The sequence below is a fragment of the Talpa europaea genome, assembly GCF_964194135.1.
Source record: "Talpa europaea genome assembly, chromosome: 9".
In the NCBI taxonomy this organism is placed as follows: Eukaryota; Metazoa; Chordata; class Mammalia; order Eulipotyphla; family Talpidae; genus Talpa; species Talpa europaea.
In genome coordinates, this window is record NC_140076.1 from 78,577,666 (window position 1) to 78,599,734 (window position 22,069).

At 52.5% G+C, this 22,069-nt stretch overlaps 2 protein-coding genes across 2 annotated transcripts in view; both read left to right on the plus strand.

The window, feature by feature from the left end:
* Positions 1 to 12,194, plus strand: DENND4B (DENN domain containing 4B; the record flags this gene model as incomplete). The annotated part of the gene is made up of 27 exons (XM_084243769.1): positions 1 to 332; positions 925 to 1,177; positions 1,433 to 1,502; positions 1,693 to 1,862; positions 1,935 to 2,179; positions 2,583 to 2,649; positions 2,738 to 2,796; positions 2,954 to 3,098; positions 3,380 to 3,555; positions 3,688 to 3,788; positions 4,160 to 4,375; positions 4,884 to 5,029; positions 5,330 to 5,469; positions 5,559 to 5,685; positions 6,421 to 6,627; positions 6,948 to 7,076; positions 8,532 to 8,736; positions 8,997 to 9,164; positions 9,408 to 9,808; positions 9,945 to 10,067; positions 10,212 to 10,381; positions 10,465 to 10,606; positions 10,769 to 11,005; positions 11,440 to 11,557; positions 11,654 to 11,819; positions 11,903 to 11,967; positions 12,049 to 12,194. The coding sequence occupies exons 1-27, from the start codon at positions 16 to 18 to the stop codon at positions 12,192 to 12,194; spliced, it is 4,509 nt and encodes a 1,502-aa protein (XP_084099895.1). The 5' UTR covers positions 1 to 15.
* A 5,326-nt stretch (positions 12,195 to 17,520) lies between these two features.
* Positions 17,521 to 22,069, plus strand: part of GATAD2B (GATA zinc finger domain containing 2B) — a gene marked incomplete at both ends in the record, with an annotated part of 109,345 nt that continues 104,796 nt past the window's right edge. The window contains one exon of the mRNA XM_084241923.1: positions 17,521 to 17,561. The remainder of the gene's footprint in view (positions 17,562 to 22,069) is intronic.

Sequence of the window (22,069 nt, forward strand, 5' to 3'; positions counted from 1 at the left end):
AGTGAAGGGGGGGCCATGGCAGAGGAGCGGCCCCCCCGACTGGTGGATTACTTTGTGATAGCTGGACTTGCAGGGAATGGAGCACCTGTCCCTGAAGACACGTGGGTTCCTGAGCCCAGCGGGCCCCTGCGCCCTCCCCGGCCAGCGGAACCCATTACAGATGTGGCAGTCATCGCGAGGGCACTGGGCGAGGAGGTTCCCCATGGCTACACGTGCATCCAAGCTTCCACTGGGGGCCACCCCTTGGAACTCAGTGCTGGGCTCCTGGGTGGAACTCAGCCTGTCATCTGCTACCGTAGGGGTCGTGATAAGCCCCCACTTGTGGAGCTGGGGTGTGTACCTCTACCTGTGGTGGCACCAAGGGAGGTTGGGTGGGGTCTGGGGTGAGGGAGAGATGTATGGGATGAGGAGTGGGCAATGGGAAAGGGGAGGTAATAGGCTAGAGTCAGGGAGAAGCTATTGGGGTCGTATGTCCTTAATTGTCACACAGATTCGGGTTCGTGCTAGTGCTGCTACTTGCTAGCTATGAGATCTTGGCAGCTCATTGAGCCCCACGGGCCTATTTCTTCCTCTGGAAAATGGGGGTAATAATACCTCCTTGCAGTGTGGTTGAGAAAATTCAATGAGCTGATTCATATTGGAGACTTGGCACAGAGTCAATACATGGTAGTTTTTATTCTTAGAATTTATTGATGAGTACGAGAGCCGTGAAAGGCTTGAGGGGGTGTTACTGATCAAGATGTAGAGCTGAGGACAGAAGAAAAGGCACAGGACTCTGGAAGGCACAGTTTAGCAGGGAGAAGTGGGCCATGCTCTCAGGCTGATGAGGGTGAGGGTGTATGGTGGATAGGAAGCTCTGGCAGGGCTGGCGGCTTTCTCCTCTGTCCTCAACCCAACATCTCTCTCTCTGCTTTCTGTGCCAAGGGTGTTATATGAGGGGAAAGAACGCCCCAAGCCTGGCTTCCAAGTGGTAGACACAACACCCTACAGTCATTCAGCCAACTTGGCCCCTCCAGGCCCTGGGCATCCCCGCACCTACCTCACTTACCGGCGGGCAGCAGAAGGGGCAGGACTACATGCCCTGGGCATCACTGACCTCTGCCTGGTGCTGCCCAGCAAGGGCGAGGGCACTCCTCATACTTACTGCCGATTGCCCCGCAATCTCAACCCTGGCATGGTAAGTGGGGCCCTGGGGCCAAGAGCTAAGCTTTCACTGTCTGGGTATAAAGGTATGAACACCGAGCACAAAGGATATCCTAGGACTAAGGCCTTAAATGGCAGGAGGAGTGGGCCCAGATGGGTGACTCTGGTCATGAGGGGCCAGGGTTAGTGGGAGTTCTAAAGATGAAAGACTCCTTCGGGGTGGTAAATAAAATTGACCCCCAGAAACGTTAGCTGTGTATTTGCTTGTCTTTTGCCATCCCTGGGGCAGTGGGGCCCAGCAGTGTACCTGTGCTACAAGGTGGGCCTGGCCAAGGCCAACACGCTGGTGTATGAAGCAGGTGAGTAGTCCCTCTGTCCTTCCAACTCCTTGACCCTCTGTGTCCCTCTGCCCTGGTGCCTCTTGGCTGGCATCTCCAGTGTCCTGAGGACTCACTTCCCACTTGGCCCTTCTGGGATCCCTTGGTTTCTTCCCCTGAAATCTGATGAACCCTCCTCCTTTTGGGTACCCCCACTCTGCTGGGGGTACAGAGCTGCTGGGCCGCTACCCAGAGGAGGACAATGAGGCGTTCCCGCTGCCTGAGTCAGTGCCCGTCTTCTGCCTGCCCATGGGGGCCACTATCGAGTGCTGGCCTGCCCAGACCAAGTACCCCGTGCCCGTCTTCTCCACCTTTGTGCTCACGGGTGCAGCTGGTGATAAGGTGGGTTTGTGGAGTGTGGTAAGGGGTCCGGGCTATGCAGGGCCTGCCTGACTGCCCCTCTGCCCCTGGCAGGTGTATGGTGCCGCGCTGCAATTCTACGAGGCCTTCTCGAGGGCCAGGCTGTCAGAGCGGCAAGCTCGGGCACTGGGCCTGCTGAGTGCCGTGGAGCGGGGCCGGGCGCTGGAAGGCCGGGCAGTGCGCAGCCGACGCGCCATTGCTGTGCTGTCCCGCTGGCCTGCGTTCCAGGCCTTCCGCGCCTTCCTTACCTTCCTGTACCGCTACTCTGTCTCGGGCCCCCACCGCCTGCCCTTGGAAGCGTGAGCATGACTCCCCTGGCACTGGAAAAGGGTTCTGAGGGGATCGGGAAGCCCGGGGTGATGGACGAGATCAAGATGGAGCTGGGGAGAGGTGTGGGGAACAGAGCTGTGGTTGTAGTTTGTTCATTGTGAAAATACCATTGACTGAAGGGTGAGGGGCATGAAATGCAGCTACACTAGCGAACCAAATCCTGGCAGGGCCAGGCCCTGTCCAGAGTGCTCTTTTTTGATTTGTTCTAAATGATAATAGAGGCTCCAATGACTGGAGCCATCTACTAGTCTGGAGATGGAGTTCAGAAAGGATAAAGTCCATGTGGACGGGTGAAGGAGAGGAGAAAATGTGGCTGTAGGACAGGGGTAGACTGGGGAAGTCTACCTTTGACGGTATCCCTTTCTCCCCCAGGCACATCTCCCACTTCATTCACAACGTCCCTTTCCCTTCCCCACAGAGACCCCGCATCCTAGTGCAGGTGAGAGCTGCGGCTAGGGCCTGATGGGAGGGGCGAGTTGGCAGGATTTAGCCTTCATTGTCCTGACTGGGGCTCTTTTGTTTCCTAGATGTCTCCCTATGATAACCTGCTCCTCTGCCAGCCTGTATCCTCACCCCTGCCCCTCAGGTATGTGCCTAAGTTGAGGGGGACATGGTACTAGCCAGCTGGGCACAGCTGTTGAGGTCTGTGCAGTCTGGGTCCAGGTGGTGTCTATGTCCAATGACTAGGGAAGGGTCTCCAGGGCCTCCTGGTGACTGTTCTCCTACCTTGGCATTGCCGACAGTGGTGCCAGCTTCCTGCAGCTGCTGCAGAGCCTGGGTCCTGAGTTGGCGGTCACGCTATTGCTGGCTGTGCTCACAGAACATAAACTACTCGTCCACTCGCTGCGGCCAGACCTCCTCACCAGCGTGTGCGAGGCCCTTGTGTCTGTGAGTGCCAACCCGCCCAGCCCCCTTACCTAGAGGGCTCTGTCTGGTGTGCCTAACCCTGCCTGGACCCTTTTCCATGTTTCCTTCCTTGGGGACTCCTCAGCCTTCTTGGGCACAGCCTAAAGGGACATGTAGCTTCCACTGGGGACTCCTTTGGAGCCCACCTCCACGGCTTCTCTCAACAGACATCCTCCCAGGCCAACCAATGCCCCTTTTCTAGCATCCCCCCTTTGCTCCCTGCCTCCCCTCTTCTCATTGCTTCTCACTCCCTGGTGCTTCAGATGATCTTCCCGCTGCACTGGCAGTGCCCCTACATTCCGCTGTGCCCGCTGGTACTGGCAGACGTGCTGAGCGCCCCTGTGCCCTTCATTGTGGGTATCCACTCTAGCTACTTCGATCTGCACGACCCACCTGCTGACGTCATCTGTGTTGATCTTGATACCAACACACTCTTCCAGTAAGAGGGCCAGGTCTCATTCAGGGGGCTGTGTGGAGGGCTACCTGTGCAAAAGCAGCCTCAGGTAAAAAGTAGGGGAGGCTGGCAAGGCGCCCCATTGCCCTTTCTTCCTTCTGCCTCTCTTCTTCATAGGACTGAGGAGAAGAAGCTCCTCCCCCCTCGGACCCTGCCCCGAAGACCCTACAAGGTTCTGCTGGCCACACTGACAAACCTGTACCAGCAGTTGGATCAGAGTGAGTAGCCCGGATGGGCAGGATCACTGCCCTTAAACCTCCAGTTTGGGGAGGCCTGTGGAGAACTAGACCTCACTTGAGGAATTAGAGGAGTCAGGATTTCATTTGATGGAAGTGAGAGAAATTCCAGTTCCAATTTAGGCAACAGGAAGGGGCATACAATATTAATATTTCTCAACACATTGGGATGGTCAGGCTGACCATTGGGGAGACTTGAAACTGTTACCTCAAGGTGATCTTTAAATCAGTACTGGTGCAAGGTCCGCTTGAAGCAGGAGGTGGTGAGGCAGCAGCAGCGACTTCTGTGTGAAGAGCAGGGTTGAGTTAAGCCTAGGTGCCGGCCCTGACTCACGGGCTGTCCTGGTCCCCAGCATATACTGGACCCGAGGAGGAGGCATCCCTGGAATTCTTGCTGACAGACTACGAGGCAGTGTGTGGCCGACGTGCCCGGCTGGAGCGTGAAGTCCAGGGAGCTTTCCTCCGCTTCATGGCCTGTCTACTCAAGGGTTACCGGGTCTTCCTGCGCCCACTCACCCAGGCACCCTCTGAGGGGGCTCGTGATGTAGACAACCTCTTCTTCCTGCAGGGTAAGGGGGCTTGTTTTTGCTCGGGAGGGGTGTCAAGAAAGGGGTGATCAGGCCTGACTTCTGTGAGACAAACAGAGGGGGCTGGGTTACTCTTGACTTCCCTTAGCAATGTTGTCATGGGCACTGGCTTTGAGCCATACACTTTTCTGGGTCTGGAGAGAGGAAGGGTACAAAGGTGAACTGCCCTGACCTGCCCTCTTGGTGGCCTGGCCTTGGGGTGGCCTGTGGTGAGCCACCCCCACGGGAAAAGCTTCTTCAGGGACCTTGCCCTTGAAGGATCCCCTGACAAAAGAGATAAAAGAGACAAAAGAGAGGGTGTGCCACGGGCCTGTGGTGCTGGGGGAGCTTGAGCTGGTTGGTTGATGTTTGAGGTAATAGTACCCAAGGAGCCAAGAGCTGATAGCTCTGATGCCCTTGGATACCAAGTAAGCAGGGGGTTTGGAAAAGGTGTGGCTTGGGTGGAGAACCCTGGTAACATTTCTCCCTGCCCCATTCTCATCCCTCTCAGACTTCCTTAAATCCCGGGAACGCTCCAGCCACAAGCTGTATTCTCAGCTGCTCCACACACAGATGTTCTCACAGTTCATTGAGGAGTGCTCTTTTGGCTCTGCTCGGCATGCTGCCCTTGAATTCTTTGACTCTTGTGTTGACAAGGTATTGGATATGGTATTCCACATGCCCATTGCCTCTGCTATCCTCCTAGCAAGTGTCTCTCTTACCCCAGGCCGCTAGAAACACAATTCTCTATCTCCTCTGTGAGGGGGTGGTGTTCCTAGAGTTGCCCAGTGCACAGCATGGCCACATATACATTCAGTTCCTTCATTCCTGACTCCATCCCTCCAGCTCTATATCCAGGGCCCTGGTAGGGTCTGAGCACACTTGCTCCTTCCCTATGGCTGTGTTCTGGGGAGATGCCATTTTCTCGATGCTTGCTCTCTTGCCTTCCTGCCTCAGGTCCACCCAGAACAGGAGAAGCCAGAGCCGACCCCCTTAGTGGAGCTGGAGGAGCTGTCAGGAAGTGAGCTCACTGTTTTTATCACACCTCCCGAAGAGCCTGTGGTGCCAGAGGGCAGTGAATCCACTCCCCAGTATTGGTGAGAACCTCTCAGCCCCTCACTTGTTCCAGGCCCCACAGGCTGGCTCGGGGTTCACTACTCCTGATGTGGCCTCTCTCTGCCTGTAGCTATGATGGGTTCCCAGAGCTACGGGCTGAGCTGTTTGAGTCGCCTCAGGAGCAAGCCGGGGCTTTGCCTGTGCCAGGCCCATCCCGCAGTGCTCCCAGCAGTCCTGCCCCCCGCCGTACCAAACAGGTAACCAGCAGGTGGGCCTCACAAAGGCACCTGTTTGCTCAGAGCTATTGCTTCAGTTTTTTTCATCATAGGTAGAATAATGCCTTTTTTTTTTAAAAAATTTATTTGTTTATATATACAAGAACGGGGGTATAGGCCAAAGGTGTGGGAGGGTGAGAGGATTCATCAGAGACAGTGGGATGTAAAACAGGCAGATCTACTGAAATACACTGCCGAGGGGAGCAGCAGTCGAGGCAGGAGAAGTATGCTCTGACATGTGGGTCACCTCCCAGGTTGGGGATTGATCTTGTGCTGCAGTGGCTGCAGGTAGCTTCATAGTGCTGCAACTTAACCCCTTGCGCCACCAGGGAAGCCCAGAATAATGGCTTTTTAAGGAATAATTGCAGGTAGAATAGTAATTGCCCCGTAGGGTTGTTAGGAGGCCTAAATTGCCTGGAATATAAAAAGTACTATAAATTATAGCTATGGTTACCACTGTGATCATCATCATCATCTTTATCTTTTGAGAATTCTGGGAATCCAGAAGCTTGCTGCCTTTTCCGGGGCACCTGCCCATGTTTAAGGGCTAGGCATCGCTGCCCGTGGTTCCAGGGCTGAAGCTATGTGTGCAGCACCCCTCCTCCCTCCTCAGAGCACAGGCCATTCTTCAGGGAAAGTGCTACATCTCCCACACCATTTTAAGACCTACCCTGCCTTGGTGTTGTTCTCACCTCCGTGTGTTCCCTGCCCATGTAGGAGATGAAGGTCGCACAGCGGATGGCACAGAAATCAGCAGCTGTGCCTGAGCTGTGGGCCCGGTGTCTGCTGGGGCACTGCTACGGGCTGTGGTTCCTGTGTCTGCCTGCCTACGTGCGGTCGGCGCCCTCCCGGGTGCGGGCCCTGCACACGGCCTACCACGTGCTGCGCCAGATGGAGAGCCGCAAGGTGGTGCTGCCCGACGAGGTGGGCACCCATGCCAGTCCCAGGAGGCTTGTGCAAGCCTGGGGGCTGTGAGAGGGAACCTAGGTGGAGACCAGCGAAAGCAGGTGGGGAGCATGGGCACAAGCCCCACAGCCAGGCAGATGCTCCATCACACCACTTCATGAGCATGAGCCTGGGACAGCAGTGAAGACTGCAGGGAGGGTGGCAGCTCTAAGGCAGCCCTAAGAGCTACCAGGGCAGGTGAAGTCTATGAAAACTGGGGAGGTTGGAAGAGGATGCTTGCTGCAATGAGGATGTGGGTTGGGAGCAGGTCCCCTCTCACCCGGCGCCTTTCCTCCTAGGTATGTTACCGGGTGCTGATGCAGCTCTGTTCACACTATGGGCAGCCTGTGCTGTCCGTGAGGGTCATGCTGGAGATGCGACAGGCAGGCATTGTGCCCAACACCATCACCTATGGCTATTACAATAAGGTACCTAATCTGGGATCAGGAGCAGGGCGGTAGCTCGGGTGTGTGTAAGTGGAGGATGCTACTCTGCAACACCTGTGCTATTCCCGCTCCTAGAGATTGGGCCTATACAATCTAAGTAGGACCTGTAGCCACTGTCATGGATGTACTTGGCTGCTTCAGTTCTTAAAAGAAACCTGACAAGGGGGTTGGGCAAAGATTACGACCTATCAGTAATTGGTAAGAGTAACAGCCACCGTGCCTGGCCCTGTTCCAAATACGTTATACATTTTATCTTTTTTCTATTAGTTTATTTATTCATATATACAAGAGCTGGGGTGTATGCCAGAGTGTGTCGGGAGTGGGGGGACGGAGAGGACAGTGAGAGGATTCTCCAGAGACAGAGTGGGGAACAGAACAGGCAGATCCACTGAAATACACTGCTGAGGGGAGCAGCGAGTGAGACAGGAGAGGTCTGCTGTGCCATGTGGGTAGCTCCCTGATTGGGGATCGATCTTGTGCTGCAGTGGATTCCGATAGCTTTGTAGTGCTGTGACTTAACTCCTTGCGCCACCAGGGAGGCCCCATTACACATTTTAAATCATTTTTCACCACAGTCCCATGGGGGTAAATGATTATCATCCCCATTTACAGATGAGGTAGTGAGGTAACAGAGTTAATAATGTGTCTAAATCCCACAGAGAGTAAATCTGGGAGTTAGGCACAGGCAGATGAGCACAGGCAGATTGACATCTCCTGAATTCAAGCCCTTAACCATGAGATTAAATGGTCTCCTGTTTTTTATTTACTTATTTGGATGGAAACCATATATTTTTTTCCTCCTGTTTTTTATTTTTTTTTAAAGACTTTATTTACTTATTTTTGCATAGAAGAATTGGGGTGTAGGCCAGAGGTACAGGGGATGAGAGGATTCACCAGAGACAGAGTGGAGAGAAGAGCAGGCAGATCTACTGAAATACACTGCTGAGGGGAGCAGCGGGCAAGACAGGAGAGGTCTGCTGCGCGATGTGGGTTAACTTCCTAGCCCGGGGATTGAACTCATGCCATGTGAGTTAGCTCCCTGGCCAGGGATTAACTCAGGCCCTGATGGTGGGCCATTGAGGTGGTTGTGCTAAGACTTTACCCCTAGGTCACCAGGGAGATCCCCCTCCTGTATTTTAGATGGGGGAACTAGTAACCAAAAAAATGAAATAATTTTTTTAAAGCCATATAATTTATAAGTAGCAGAGTCTGTATACAAATGTTTCTGTTGCTTCTGGCTTCCAGACCCCTCCAAGATGGTTGCTACCACCTCCCTATTCTGGACTCTTGTTTCTGGCTGAGCCACTGGCAGGACAGTTCTGGGCAGGATGTCTGGAGCGGGCAAGATGGTCTCCTGGGGCTCCCAGGCAGGCGTGGGTGTCCGGCTAGAGTCAGGGTGTAGAAGTAGGCCATCTTGAAGGATACTCTGCTTGGTAGGCTGTGCTGGAAAGCAAGTGGCCGTCTGGTACACCGGGTGGACGCCTGCACTGGGCCAAGCTCCGCAATGTCGTCATGGGCGCTGCCCAGTTCCGCCAGCCCTTGAGAGAACGGAGGCGGCAGCAGCAGCAGCAGCGGCGGCGGCAGCAGCAGCAGCAGCAGCAACAGGAGGTGGCAGCACAAGAGGCAGGCAGTTCCCAGACAGGTGGGAAGGGACTGGCGACGGGCTTGGGGATGGAGTAGCCAGGATCAGGCAGGGAGACGCATGGAGGGCTGGGGATGGCCTCGTGGTTGGTATTAAGTGTTCCAGGGACTGATAAGCTATACTTGGCTGGTAACGAAAGAGCTGAAGCTGTGCCTGGGAGGATGCCTCCAAACCTAGGTCCATGCAAGGAGCTCTGTTTTGGAACAGGGGGCTAGGTTTCCAGCTGGCTGTCATTGAACCCCCGTCCCTGTCTTTTACAGACCCCTACCTGGAGCGCCCCTCGCCTACCCGCCCTCTTCAGCGACAGACTACGTGGGCTGGGCGAAGCCTCCGGGACCCAGCCTCACCCACAGGGCGCCTGGTGAAGAGTGGTAGCCTGGGGAGTGCCCGAGGTGCCCAGTCCACTGTGGAGGCTGGTGTGGCCCACAGTGAGTGCCCTTGTCCAACCCACTGCCTGTCAGCTCTCCTAACCATTGCCGAGAGAAAGAGGGGAAGACTGGAGGCAGGATGGAGCAGTGGCCCTCTGTGGCGGGCTCTGTAGATTTTGAGGGACTCTTGCCCAGTATACCATCACGATGGGGTTTGGGGTGGCAAAGTTTGTGCTGCCCAGAATTTTGTTCACTCAATTCCTAGACTGGACTCTACCCTTCCTGATTCTTTTCTGCTTGCAGTGATAGAGGCCTTGGGGGTACTGGAACCTCGGGGATCACCTGTGCCCTGGCACGATGGAAGCCTCTCAGACTTGAGCCTGACCGGGGAGGAGCCAGCACCTGAAGGCAGCCCAGGGGGCTCAGGCTCAACCCTGAGTACCCAGTCCACTGAGGCCCTGGAAGGGCTCAGTGGGAGGGTGCCCAAGTCTGGTGGGCGTCAGGATGAGACCAGTACCCCCCGACGAGGGCTGGGTGCCCGCCTCCAACAGCTGCTCACTCCTTCTCGCCGCTCCCCTGCCTCTCGTGCTCGTGCTCGTGCTCCCCCACCTGAGCTGCCCCCTGACCTGCCTCCCCCAGCCCGCCGCAGCCCCATGGACAGTCTTCTGCGCCCCCGGGAGCGCCCTGGATCCACTGCCTCTGAGGTAGCCAGTGAAGCCTGGGGAGAGGCTGATAGCTGGGAGAGTGCCCAGAGAGGCGTTTCTGAGGGGTGGTTGAAGCCAGCATCCTGGGTGAAGAACAGATGGAGTTGGCTGACCATGCTTTCTCATGTAATGGCAGAGCTCGGCTTCTCTGGGCAGTGAGTGGGACCTCTCAGAATCTTCTCTCAGCAGCCTGAGCCTTCGCCGTTCCTCAGAGCGCCTCAGTGACACCCCTGGATCCTTTCAGCCGCCTTCCCTGGAAGTGAGGATAACCCCTCCCAGGCACACTTGAAGGCAGGGGCTGGGAGGAGGTGGGAGGAGGCTAGGCTGGAATTTGGAGGAAGAAGAGGCAAGGGAAGGAACCTGGAGATCAAGCAGACCTGCCTCCTGGGTATTCTGCCTGCAGATTCTGCTGTCCAGCTGCTCCTTGTGCCGCGCTTGTGACTCGCTGGTATATGATGAGGAAATCATGGCTGGCTGGGCACCTGATGACTCCAACCTCAACACAACCTGCCCCTTCTGCTCCTGCCCCTTTGTGCCCCTGCTCAGCGTCCAGACCCTTGATTCCCGACCCAGGTGCCCAAACTAGGGCAAATGTTGCGGGTAGGTTGGGGACGGGGAGGTCCAAGGGCTGACACTCCTACTGTGTTCCTCTGCAGTGTTCCCAGCCCCAAGCCTGCCCCTGCTGGCACCAGTGACAGCAAAGATGCTCCTGTCCCTGGGGGCCCAGGCCCAGTGCTCAGTGACCGCAGACTCTGCCTGGCCCTGGATGAGCCCCAGCTCTGCAATGGGCACATGGGGGTAAGGGCAAGGTCGAATAGGCACAAGGAATGGGGGTGTGTGTGGACCAATGGTACTGGGTATTGAGGGCAAGGGGCATCGCAGAACCTGGCGGGTGAGGCTGAGAAGCATGGCTCTGGGAACAGGATCCTGGTAAATGCCCTCTCCCTTTGTGTCTGACAGGGTGCCCCCCGGAGGGTCGAGGGTGGGGCATGGGCATACCTGAGCCCCCTGGTGCTGCGTAAGGAGCTGGAGTCACTGGTAGAGAACGAGGGCAGTGAGGTGCTGGCGTTGCCTGAGCTGCCTGCTGCCCACCCCATCATCTTCTGGAACCTTCTGTGGTACTTCCAGAGGCTGCGCCTGCCGAGTATTTTGCCATGCCTGGTGCTGGCCTCCTGCGATGGGCCCCCGGCCCCCCAGGTCAGTGCCCCTTTTGGCCCCTGCTTCCTGAGTGCCTCCCTCCTCATCTGTCAGCTTGTTGCCCATGTCCTTAGTGCTGCAGGAGGAGTGCAGGCTTGGGAGTCACTTGTACCTGATTTTACTCCCTGCCCCTTCACTTCACAACTTTGAGCCTTACAGAATTTTTATGTAGTGCTGGTACCAAGAAAATGATTAATATTCACCTATTCATTCCACCCCTATTTATTGAGTAACTTCTAGGTTCCAGGCAGTTTTGAGGCACTAGGAATGTATCAGATTACAAAACAAAATCTTTGCTCGGAGAGCTTGCATTCTCATGGGTGCAAGTACTTCTCTTTGGCAATGTCCTATAATGTCCCTCTGTCTCTTGGAACATCAGCTGTCCATTTTCTGTCCTCTGTCTTCCATTTCTCCTTTGTCTTGTCTCTCTGCAGGCCCCATCACCTTGGCTAACCCCTGATCCAGCCTCTGTGCAGGTGCGGCTGCTGTGGGATGTCCTGACCCCTGACCCCAATAGCTGCCCACCTCTCTATGTGCTCTGGAGGGTCCACAGTGAGTGTGATATTTGGTCTAGGGTGGGAGAGGGCTGGTCCCATGCCTAGTCTAGAGAGCTCAATAATCTGGACTCCCTTCCTTGCTTTTACCCAGGCCAGATCCCTCAGCGGGTGGTATGGCCAGGCCCAGTACCTGCATCCCTCAGCCTCGCGTTGCTAGAGTCTGTGCTGCGCCATGTTGGTCTCAATGAGGTGCACAAGGCTGTTGGGCTCCTGCTGGAAACTCTAGGGGCCCCCCCTACTGGCCTGCACCTACAGAGGTATGGTACTCCACCTGGGAGACCCCTGGTCTGTTCTGGGCTCCACACCCCCTTTTTCTCATATTCTTCTGTCTCCATTCCAGGGGTATCTACCGTGAGATCTTATTCCTGACAATGGCTGCTATGGGCAAGGACCATGTGGACATAGGTGAGGAGCAGATGGGGGTGCTGAGAGTTTAGGGATCTGGTGTAGAAATCCTAATGTATTGACCACTACCTTTTTCCCTAGTGGCCTTTGACAAGAAGTACAAGTCTGCCTTTAACAAGCTGGCCAGCAGCATGGGCAAGGAGGAGCTGAGGCAGCGGCGGGCACAGATGCCCACCCCAAAGGCCATTGATTGCCGAAAATGTTTTGGAGCACCTCTGGAATGCTAGGGACCCTTAAGCTTCCTTCTCCAGCCTGGGGTGGGGAGATGAGGGAGAATGGATTCAAAAGATAACCTGCTTCCCTATTCCTTTCCTAAGGAGCCGGGAACAGGCTGGGAAGCATGCCCTGCTCTGGCTTCCAAGTGGGGGCAGGAAGAAGAGGGGCCCTCTGTTACCAAAAGTCACAATTCCCCTATCTCCAGCCTGCCCAACTTGCTCATGCTGAGGTTGGAGGCGGCCTGGGGGAGTTGGCAAAGCTCTGTTCCTCCCCTTCCTATACCAGGAACTCCCCTCCAGGGTACTCAGAGAGCTGCACTGCCCTGGTCATTTTATAAGTTTTTGTTTTAAAAAACAATTGGAAAGATACAGAGCTACTGAGCCTTTGCCCTGTAGGGGTTGGAGGGACGTCATTCCCCACCAATGACGGCCCCCTTCCCTGGATTGCTGAAGGAGCCCGAGGCTCTCCACGTCTTCCTACCTTAGGATTTGTATTTTAAGTTATTTATTTTGAGCCATAGCCCCCTTGCTTATGAGATTGTTATGGACAGTAAAGAAAAGGGAGATGGGGCACCATGGTCCAGTGGTCTGTAGCTCCTTGAAGTCAGGATGTGGAAGCTAGAGGAATCCCAAGCTCCCCTGAGGAAGAATTGGAGCCTCCTCTAGCTCTACTCCTGTCCACTCCACCAGCTTGGGGAACACCTCATCGACCCAGGACCCTGATTTGTGCAATAAGGATTGCTCCTTGCAAAGTTTTGTTGGATGTAAATATAGTAAATAATGCTTCGGTCTTTTTCCTTCTGCCTCCTTTTCCCTGGGTCTGGGACAATGGTAGGGGATGCCTCTCCCTAACCCTGCCTGTGTATCCTCCTCTTCACCTCTCCATCCCTTGCAGCCTTCAGGCACACCCTGCTTTCCCTGACCAGGTCTGGTACCGGTCCCTTGGGGCATAGGGAGTTGTCAGAGCAGAAGAGGGGTGAATCCGGTGCTGGCCATGGTGGTGCCAGTCTGTGTGGCACTTCCGGCCCTCCCACACAATTACCCCCTTGTCCCTCATCCATACCCCACACAAAGGCTCCATTCTCTGGGGGCCCTGAGCTCATCTCTGCCTTTTTTCCTCTCCCCTAACTTCCCCCTCCTAATTTCTCCAATACCTCCACAGGATGACGACCCTCTCCCCAGTAGTTGGTGTTGGCAGGCCTCACACATCCCAGGAGCCCTGGCAGTCATCCTAGGCCTCCTTGGTTGCTCTAGTTGCAGGCAATACTCTTCCAGAGGACAGAGCCAGGAAGATAGGGGCAAGAATTCAGGGACTTGCTGCATAGGGGCATTGGGAAGACAGACATAATTTTTCTAATCTTTTTGGCCCACTTGGAGTTCTTCCTTTCTTTCCTGTATAATGAAATAAACACAGGAAACAACTCCTAACAGAGCTGTAAAACCAATTACCAAAGGGAATTAGCCAACAAAACAGAAATGCCTTGGGGAAGGAGAGCAAGAGTGTCAATGGATGAAATAACTTGCATGAGCCTTTACTGCAAATTTCTGGGGGTGGAGATCAGTGGATGAAAAGAGGTACTGCTGAATTCTGGCGTCTTCAAGCAGTAGGACCCTTCTCCATCCTGTCTTGAGCACAGAAGGATGCTTTTCCAGTAGCCTAAAGGGGCTACATAGGAAGGAAGCAGGGCTATCGTCCCCAAAAACATTCTACAAGGGACCACCTGTCTTCCTGAATTCGTAAGTTTCTAGTTAGCACTGAACCCCCTGGAACTGAGGAAGAATTTTAGTGCTCAGCCCCTACCTCAATAGAGAATTGCATCTTAATGGTCTAGAGTGCTCCTTGGCTCACAAATAATTATAATCAACTCTATCTCCACCTTCCACTTCTCATTTTGGGGCATCCTGCTAGAGGCCCACTCTTTGATGAATGGTACTACAGGATTCTTTCACTCCAAGAATATCTGGAATTCTAAAAGCAAAAAGCCATGGCATCTGATATTTCTGTCCTGTGGCCTAGGGAGCAGATGAGGGGAGAGAAGAATATGTCCAAATTACAGAGCCCCGATTTGTCTTCTCACAGTACATAGATTTGAGTATGACAATTTTTAGTTAAATCTTGTCTCTGACACTTGCTAACTTTATTACACCAGACAAATCATCTAACTGGTGAGCCTCCGTTTTTCCCTCATTTGCAAATTGTGGAGGTTTGTTTATTTTTTTTTTAAATTTTTTTTTAAAGATTTATTTATTGATTGATTGATACATACATACATACAAGCACTGGGTACAGTCAGAAGCGCGGGAGGGTGAGAGAATTCACCAGAGCCAGAGCGGGGAGCAGAGCAGGCAGAAGGACCGAAGTACACTGCTGAGGGGAGCAGCGGGCGGCAGGAGAGGTCTGCGCGCCATGTGGGACCCTCCTCGGGTGGCCGGGGAGCAGCCGGGGATCGAACTGGCACTGCAGAGGCCGCGGGCAGCTTCACAACCCAGCGCTCAACCACTGTGCCACCGGGGAGGCCCTGTGGAAGTTTGTTTAAAGCTTAATTATATAACCCATACAAAGTGCTAATCATAATAAATGTTAGCTTTGAAAAAAAAAAAGGGAACAAACTGGTAGAGCCTGCAGAGGGCAAAGGTCATGTCCACTACATTAGTGGCCTCACTCACTTGTCTTCCCTGGAGTTTGAGCCTCCAGACTAAAAGTTTCCCTTTACAGCCTGAGTTTAAACTTGTGAAAAGCAGTATCTCAGGCTTCACTTTTATCTTCTGCCATAGTGTTTCTCATGTCTTTTCACAGCTTTTGAAGAATGGCCCTTTATTTTTATTTTTTTAAAGATTTATTTATTTATTTATACAAGCACTGGGTACAGTCAGAAGCGCGGGAGGGCGAGAGAATTCACCAGAACCAGAGTGGGGAGCAGAGCAGGCAGAAGGCCTGAAGCACACTGCTGAGGGGAGCAGCGGGCGGCAGGAGAGGTCTGCGCGCCATGTGGGACCCTCCTCCGGTGGCCGGGGAGCATCCGGGGATCGAACCGGCGCTTCAGAGGCTGAGGGCAGCTTCGCAACCCAGCGCTCAACTGCTGCGCCACCGGGGAGGCCCCGAAGAATGGTCCTTTAGACAGCAGAGAATGATGGACAAAGCAGCAAATTAGAGAAAGAAAATTGTACCTTCCACAAGGGCAGTGACTTTACCTCGTTTATGGCAATATCCCCAGAATATAGATGAATGCCTGATAATGCAAAAGGTGCTCTATCATCTGTGACTGAGGGAAAACATTAAAATGAGGGGATTAGGGCCTCCCCAGTGGCGCAGCGGTTGAGTGCTGGGTTGCGAAGCTGCCCACGGCCTCTGCGGCGCCAGTTTGATTCCCGGCTGCTCCCCGGCCACGGGAGGAGGGTCCCACATGGCGCGCAGACCTCTCCTGCCGCCCGCTGCTCCCCTCAACAGTGTACTTCGGTCCTTCTGCCTGCTCTGCTCCCCGCTCTGGCTCTGCTGAATTCTCTCACCCTCCCGCGCTTCTGACTGTACCCAGTGCAAGTATAAACAAAAAACAAACAAACAAATAAATAAAACATGCCGCTATTAAAAAAAAACTCTTAAAAAATGAGGGGATTAGTAGAGAAAGTTTTTTCAGTACAGGACTATACCAACAGAAGCTGAATTGAGAATTAAGAGGATGAAATTGTTGGAAAAGTGAGGAAAACTCACAGTAGTTACTAAAGATTATCAAGTACTCACTGTATCCTTGACACCATCCTGAGCATTTAAAATGTGCTATTTTATAATTTCAAATTACACTATGAGGGCAAGTCCCATTTTGCAGATAGTAAGACTCGGGCACAGGAAACAAAGGTTAAGTAATTTGCATCCAATTCACACAACTTTAAGAGTTAGAGCCAAGATCCAAACCTTGGTAGTCTGACTTCTGAGACCATTTTCTTAGAAACCGAGACCATTTCCTACTAGAAGAAAACATGTTTTCTCTACCTTCTTAGAATATGGAAAGGTTGGGGTATGCTTGTGAGTGTGTGTGTGTGTGTGTGTAGGGTCTATGTCTTTATATGGCCATGTCCTTTATTAGTTTCATTTCCATTGTACAGTATGATGTCTAAGTTCTTTGAAAATGTGTTCTAGTGCCTGTGGAACCATTATTCCTGTGTTCAAAGCACCTCTTAGTCATTAATTAGCTGTGTGATGTTTGGCGAGTAACTTAACCTCTCTGACCCTATTTCTTGATTTACCTTGGCTCAAAATTCAGCTCTTCCACTTATGTGTAACTTTGGCCAAATCATTTTTTATTAAGATTTATTTATTTATGCATACAAGAGCTGGGGTACAGGCCAGAGATGTGGGGGGCGAGAGGATTCACCAGAGACAGAGTGGGGAACAGAACAGGCAGACTGACGGAAACACACTGCTGAGGGGAGCAGTGGGCAAGACAGGAGAGGTCTGCCGCGCCATGTGGGTTGCTCCCTGGCCTGCCGGGGATCGAACTCGTGCTGCAGAGGCTGTGGATTGCTTCATAGTGCGGTGCCCAACCCCTTGCGCAACCAGGGAGGCCCCCTGGCCAAATCATTTGATCTGCACTTTCCTTATCTGTAAAATGGGCATAACAGTACCTCGCTGAGTTATGAGGAATGAGACAATCCATGTAAAAGTTGTTAAAAGAATGCACGTATATATAGCACAGGGCCATTAGCTATTATTATTCCCTCAACACACTGATCCTGTGATACTTGGCCCCTATCCTCAAGGTACTCAGAAGGATAGTGATACTTATGATATGCACTGCTAAGAGTTTATGGGGCCCTAACTGCTTTGGGGAAGTAGGGAGGCTACTAAGAGCAGTCAGGCCTTGAGTTAATTAGGTGTTGTCCGGTGGGGTAAGAAGCTGTTTCCCTCACTGTGAACCTAACCAGACCAGAAGATTCCAAGGGAAGGAGCAGCGAGGGCTGTGCACACCGTAATTCCCCAGCAATTTGACTAGCTTTCCCCCCCCTGCTGTCGCGGTTTAGTCACGACAGTACCGTGCTGAGAGGCGATGAAAACCAGGAAGCTCAAGGCCTTTGGCAGACGGAGATAGGCCACGCCCCAAACAGACAACAAGGCCCAAGAGCCTAAAGCTAGTTACATCTTGAAATTCCTGGATTCTGTCGCGATGAAACACCACCCAGAGCACAGCCGTTTGCTAGGCTCCATCTTTAGAACTGAAAGAATGAGAGAGGGCCAAAGGGGAATCCCGGCTTTGGGATACTGGGGTACGGCGGCTGCCTGGGGACCAAAACGTCTCTAAGGTAAAGTTGCAGCCCGAAGCGGTTTTTTGACCCCCGACACTTAATGGGCTGCTGAAGACCCGGATGTGTCTGGGGCTGGCCGAGGTACCCATTAACGCGCCCCCGCTAGACCATCCCCCTCTGCCGTGTAGAATTGGGTCTTAAGTATGCCAATCATCACTTTTCCAACCACTCACTCTTCAAGGGTGGGGTGTAGTCCCGGCATCCCGTCTCCTATTGGTATCGCTGAGAAGAAGAGGGCGGGGAGACCGGCTTAGGTTGCCCAATGGGCGTCGTGGCGTGTGGGAAAGGCGGTGCCGAGGCGCTTGGCAGCTGCCCAATCAGCGTCCTTGTTTGTGTGGTGCCGCCGCCGCCGGTGCAGCCGCCGCCGCCGCCGCTGCCCCCGTCTGTACCGCAGTGTCTGCTCCGCCCGCCCGTCCGGGTCCGGCCCGCCCCCCTCCCCCACCCCCGCCCCCGGTCCCGTCAGTGGGGTCCGGAGCCCCCTGTGCCGTCGCCTCTTCCTTTTTCGACGCCTCCGCCGCCGCCTGAGGAGGCGAGCTAGCCGGGAGTTACACCGCCACCGCCAGGTGAGGAGCTTTGGCCTAGGCCAGCCTGGCCGCCCGCCCGCCCGGGGGCGGTGAGGAGCGAGGAAGGGAGGAAGGCTGGGAGGAGGCGGTGGTAGCGGAGGTGGGGGAAGGGAAAGGTGGAGGGGCGGGGGGAGGGGAAGCGCCCGCGAGCCGACGCCCGCCCGCGCGCCCCCGCCTTGCGTCCCCCTCCCCCCACCCGGCACCGCGCGCCCCCGCCTCGCGCTCCCCCTTCACCTCATCCCCTCCCCCCGCTCCGCGCGCGCGCCCCGGTCTTTCACTTCGGCCTCGCGCGCCCCTAGCTCATGTCCCTTCATTTCTTGTGCTTTTACTCTTTCTCCCCACCCTCGCGCCCCGTTTCCCCCGCCATCCCCGCTTTCACTCACTGCCTCCTGCCCGCCATGCTCCCCTCCTGTCCTCCCTAGCGCGCCCCCCCTCAACTCTCTCCACCCCCAGTGGTGCCCTCAGGGTGCGGGGGCCGCTCCCTTCACTCAGTCTTGTGTTCGCCGGCGGTTGGGACAAACGGGAAATCCTTAAGGGTGAAGGGAGCACGGGATAATTATCTTTATTTAGGCTAAGGGCTCAGCAGCGCAGAACCTTATCCCTTTATTCGTCTGCCGTTCCCTCGCTCTCCCGTAGAAGGGAATTGCCTCAGCCTATGTGGTACTCACCGTTTATAGCGACTCAGTCACCCCTTTCCTCAGCTGAGTTTCTGGGACACGCTGCATCTGTATCCCAGTTCAGTGCCGGAGGATCGATGGAACTAGAACATACCCTTCCCTCACCAGACCCGCACTTAGAGTACTTTTCGCCTCCCTGCTCTCGACACCACGGAGCTAGCCACTCCTGCGAGTGCAGAGGTTTTGGTGCCCTGCGCCGGCCCCCTCCCTTAAGGTATGGTGGGGGTCTTTGGACTTTCCCCCAGCCCCCGCTTCCCTCCAAACACGAGGTGTTAGCCCATAAGACCGGCGCCGAGTTGCTGGAGATAGTGGGCGGGTGGACTCGCTATCAGCCTCTCATCTGCTGTCATCCGGAGAATCAGGTAGCCTCTGGAGAACCAGTTTTCTCATTCCTGATAAATGATTGTTGGGAGGGGTTTTTTGTGTGCCTGTGAGAGACCCGGGGATACTTAATATATTTTAATAAAGTGAAAGAGCAGTGCTTTCAGGTCACTGCAGTAGAGTAGGTTTGGACTTGCAGTACCTGGCTAAAAGGTTTAACAGATCTGTGTTGGATGAGAGCTGAATTTAAATTCAGCTGCTTTTGAATTTCTGAAACATTTTTCTTTCTAAAAACTTACTTTTTTTGAGTAAATAGTGCATGCATGTGCTACAAAGTGAAAAGAAGCCTTTTCTCTCACCTCTGACATCGAACCATCCAGTACCCTTCCCAGTACAAATAACTTACGATTGTTTTCTGACTGTAGCATGGTGTCTTTATGTTGGAGATGAACCTTGTTTGGGAGTTTAGTGCTAACTTGAACCTTTCTTGCATGGCCACTTGGATTTATATTTTTGGTGCTGGAGCAGTCCTGTCGGAGTATTGTCTTAGAGTAACTCACTTGTCAGTACTTATTTGGGAAGGAGGCTACTTCTGGAGCTGCTAATGGTAATACTATGGAGGCGCTCAGTATTTATTGAGGGAAGGCTTACTTACACCTGTTGGAAATGGTGTTGCTTTTTTGGTGATAATCCAGTCTCTGGGAGTGGACTGAGTCAAGGATAGGCTTTCCCTTAGGCTTTTTTTTAAGTAGTTAGGTTGTAGGAATAATTAATTAATGGAAGTACTGATCTGATAGGGTTATTTTCTGTTGTTGAGGTGTATAGTTTTTAGGCTGGTGGTCATGATAAAGAATGAAGTAGATAAGTATTAAAGCATCAATCAGAAAGCTGGAACTGTAGAATAGGTAGGACTTATGGACTTTTGTCCTACCAGTTCTTTATTTGAGAATACTTTCTCGATGAGGTGAGAGTGATTTGTAGTTGACAGCAGCATCCATCTTTATGACACTGTGGTTTGCCTCCCCTGACTGTGTGATGTCTGTTAACTTCCTGTTTAGAGGCTTCTAAGTAGAAGCTGCATTCAAACACTTGTCTAGGAATTTTACCCAGGTTCTCTGATCCGCCCTTTAAATCTAAGTTGTTTCAGTAACTTTTACATAAGGCCACAGGATAGTGGGGGAGGGAGAAGTGAGGAATTTTTGCTGAACCTCATAATCTTAGCATACATTCAAAAGCCTGTGTGCTGCCCTCTTCACTGGGGGGCTGGGGGGGGGGAATGTCAGATGCCCCTCCACCCCTTTTTTTTGGCTGGCTGGATTAGACCAGATCTCTTAAATTGGAGAACAGCAGTGTGGAAAAAGATTCAGTGTGTCAGTAATAGTATCTTTAATCATATGTTGGGATCCCTGGATTCTTTCTAGCTTTAAGCAGTATCTTGAATGTGAACTAAACTTGTTTGGACTTACTGATTCTTCTTTTATCTCCCCCACACATCAAGTGTGTAGGTGCATGCTCAGAGGTACAACAGCTGTGTTTTCCTGATTTTCTAGACTCTTGGAGCATATTCCATGTTAGCTACCCCATTGGGAATCATGCTGACAACTAGCCCTCTGCACTCAGGATGCTCATGTTGTTTGGCTCATTGAGAAAAGCCAAACCAGCTTTTGTTGATTAAAACGACAGCTAGAGAATACGTAAGATTTGAGCCATAACTGGGAATGAGGGACTTTCTTTTCCAGACCCTTTGCAGTTCTTGAAGCCTTGCATCATTGTGGGCACAATAGGTAGGCATTTTCTGAGGCAGTTGGAGGAGAAGCAAAAAAAAAAAAAAAAAAAAAAAAAAAAGGGCACATCCACATTGACTATAAATCTAGTCCTAGTGTAAAGTTGTCCACTTCTTGGTGGGGGTGAGGGAGAGCCAGCTATGAGACAATGCTGTACAAAGTTGTAGTTTCCCTGCATTGGCTAAACCTGGGGAAAGATACATAAGGAAGTTCAATTTCTGTTGAAAAGAACTGGCTTTTGGGGGGAAAGCTTCTATTAGCCAGCTTCTATTAGCCACAGTAATCCCTGTGACATATTTGATACAGGTGCTAGTTGGGGATTTTGGTGACTCCAGAATCTATGAAACAAGGAGCCTCCTAGCTTTGCGTAGTAATGATGAAAGCCTTTAAAAAGTAGATCTAATTTGAAATGTTCCTTCCTCATCTTTCATATTCTTTTTCTTCATGGGTATATGAAATATGCCTATATTATTTTAGTTCATCCAGTAGAAAAGTGATCCAGGGTCATTAAAGGTTTAACCTCTCTGAAACACTTCTTAGATGGTGGCTTGGTAATGTTTGGTATCTCTCTCAAAATCCTTTATTGTTTTGTCAATACCTTAAGTTTCCATTAACGAGCAAGAAACTATGAGGAGTTATGGCTTATGGTACCAATACCAAAAGCAACAGATGAATAAGAATTCATATTTTGTTACTTTTTAGATATGAAATGGTTGAATCCCAGGTCTCAGTCATAGTAATCACAGAAACTGCTTTTGGCAACATGTGAACTGAATTGTTATTCTAACCAGTAAACTGTTAGAAAGAGGACTGTTCTTCAGTATTCCTGAGCCAATCTCTTGTTGGTTTTCAAATCTATCTGGTGTATATTTTAAAAATAATTCAGGTTACTGGTACCTGAACCTGAAAGTCCTGTTTTAAACTTCTTGATCAAAGTTTTTTTGATCTTGTCTCATGGAGGGGTTAGGGATGGAATTTATAATCTCCCCCAGATATAAGACAGAATGTTAGTAGGATTTAGATGAGATATCAGCATTAATAAATTCCCATTATGGTCATAGGGATTAGAAATGTTACCTGGAGAGGGGCTCCCTGGTGGAGCAGGGGTTAAGACACAGCGCTATGAAGCTGTCTGCAGCCACTGCAGCACGTTCAATCCCCTGGCCAGGCCGGGGACCCACATGGCACAGCAGATTTCTCCTGTCTCCCCTGCAGCTCCCCTCAGCAGTGTATTCAGTTAATAT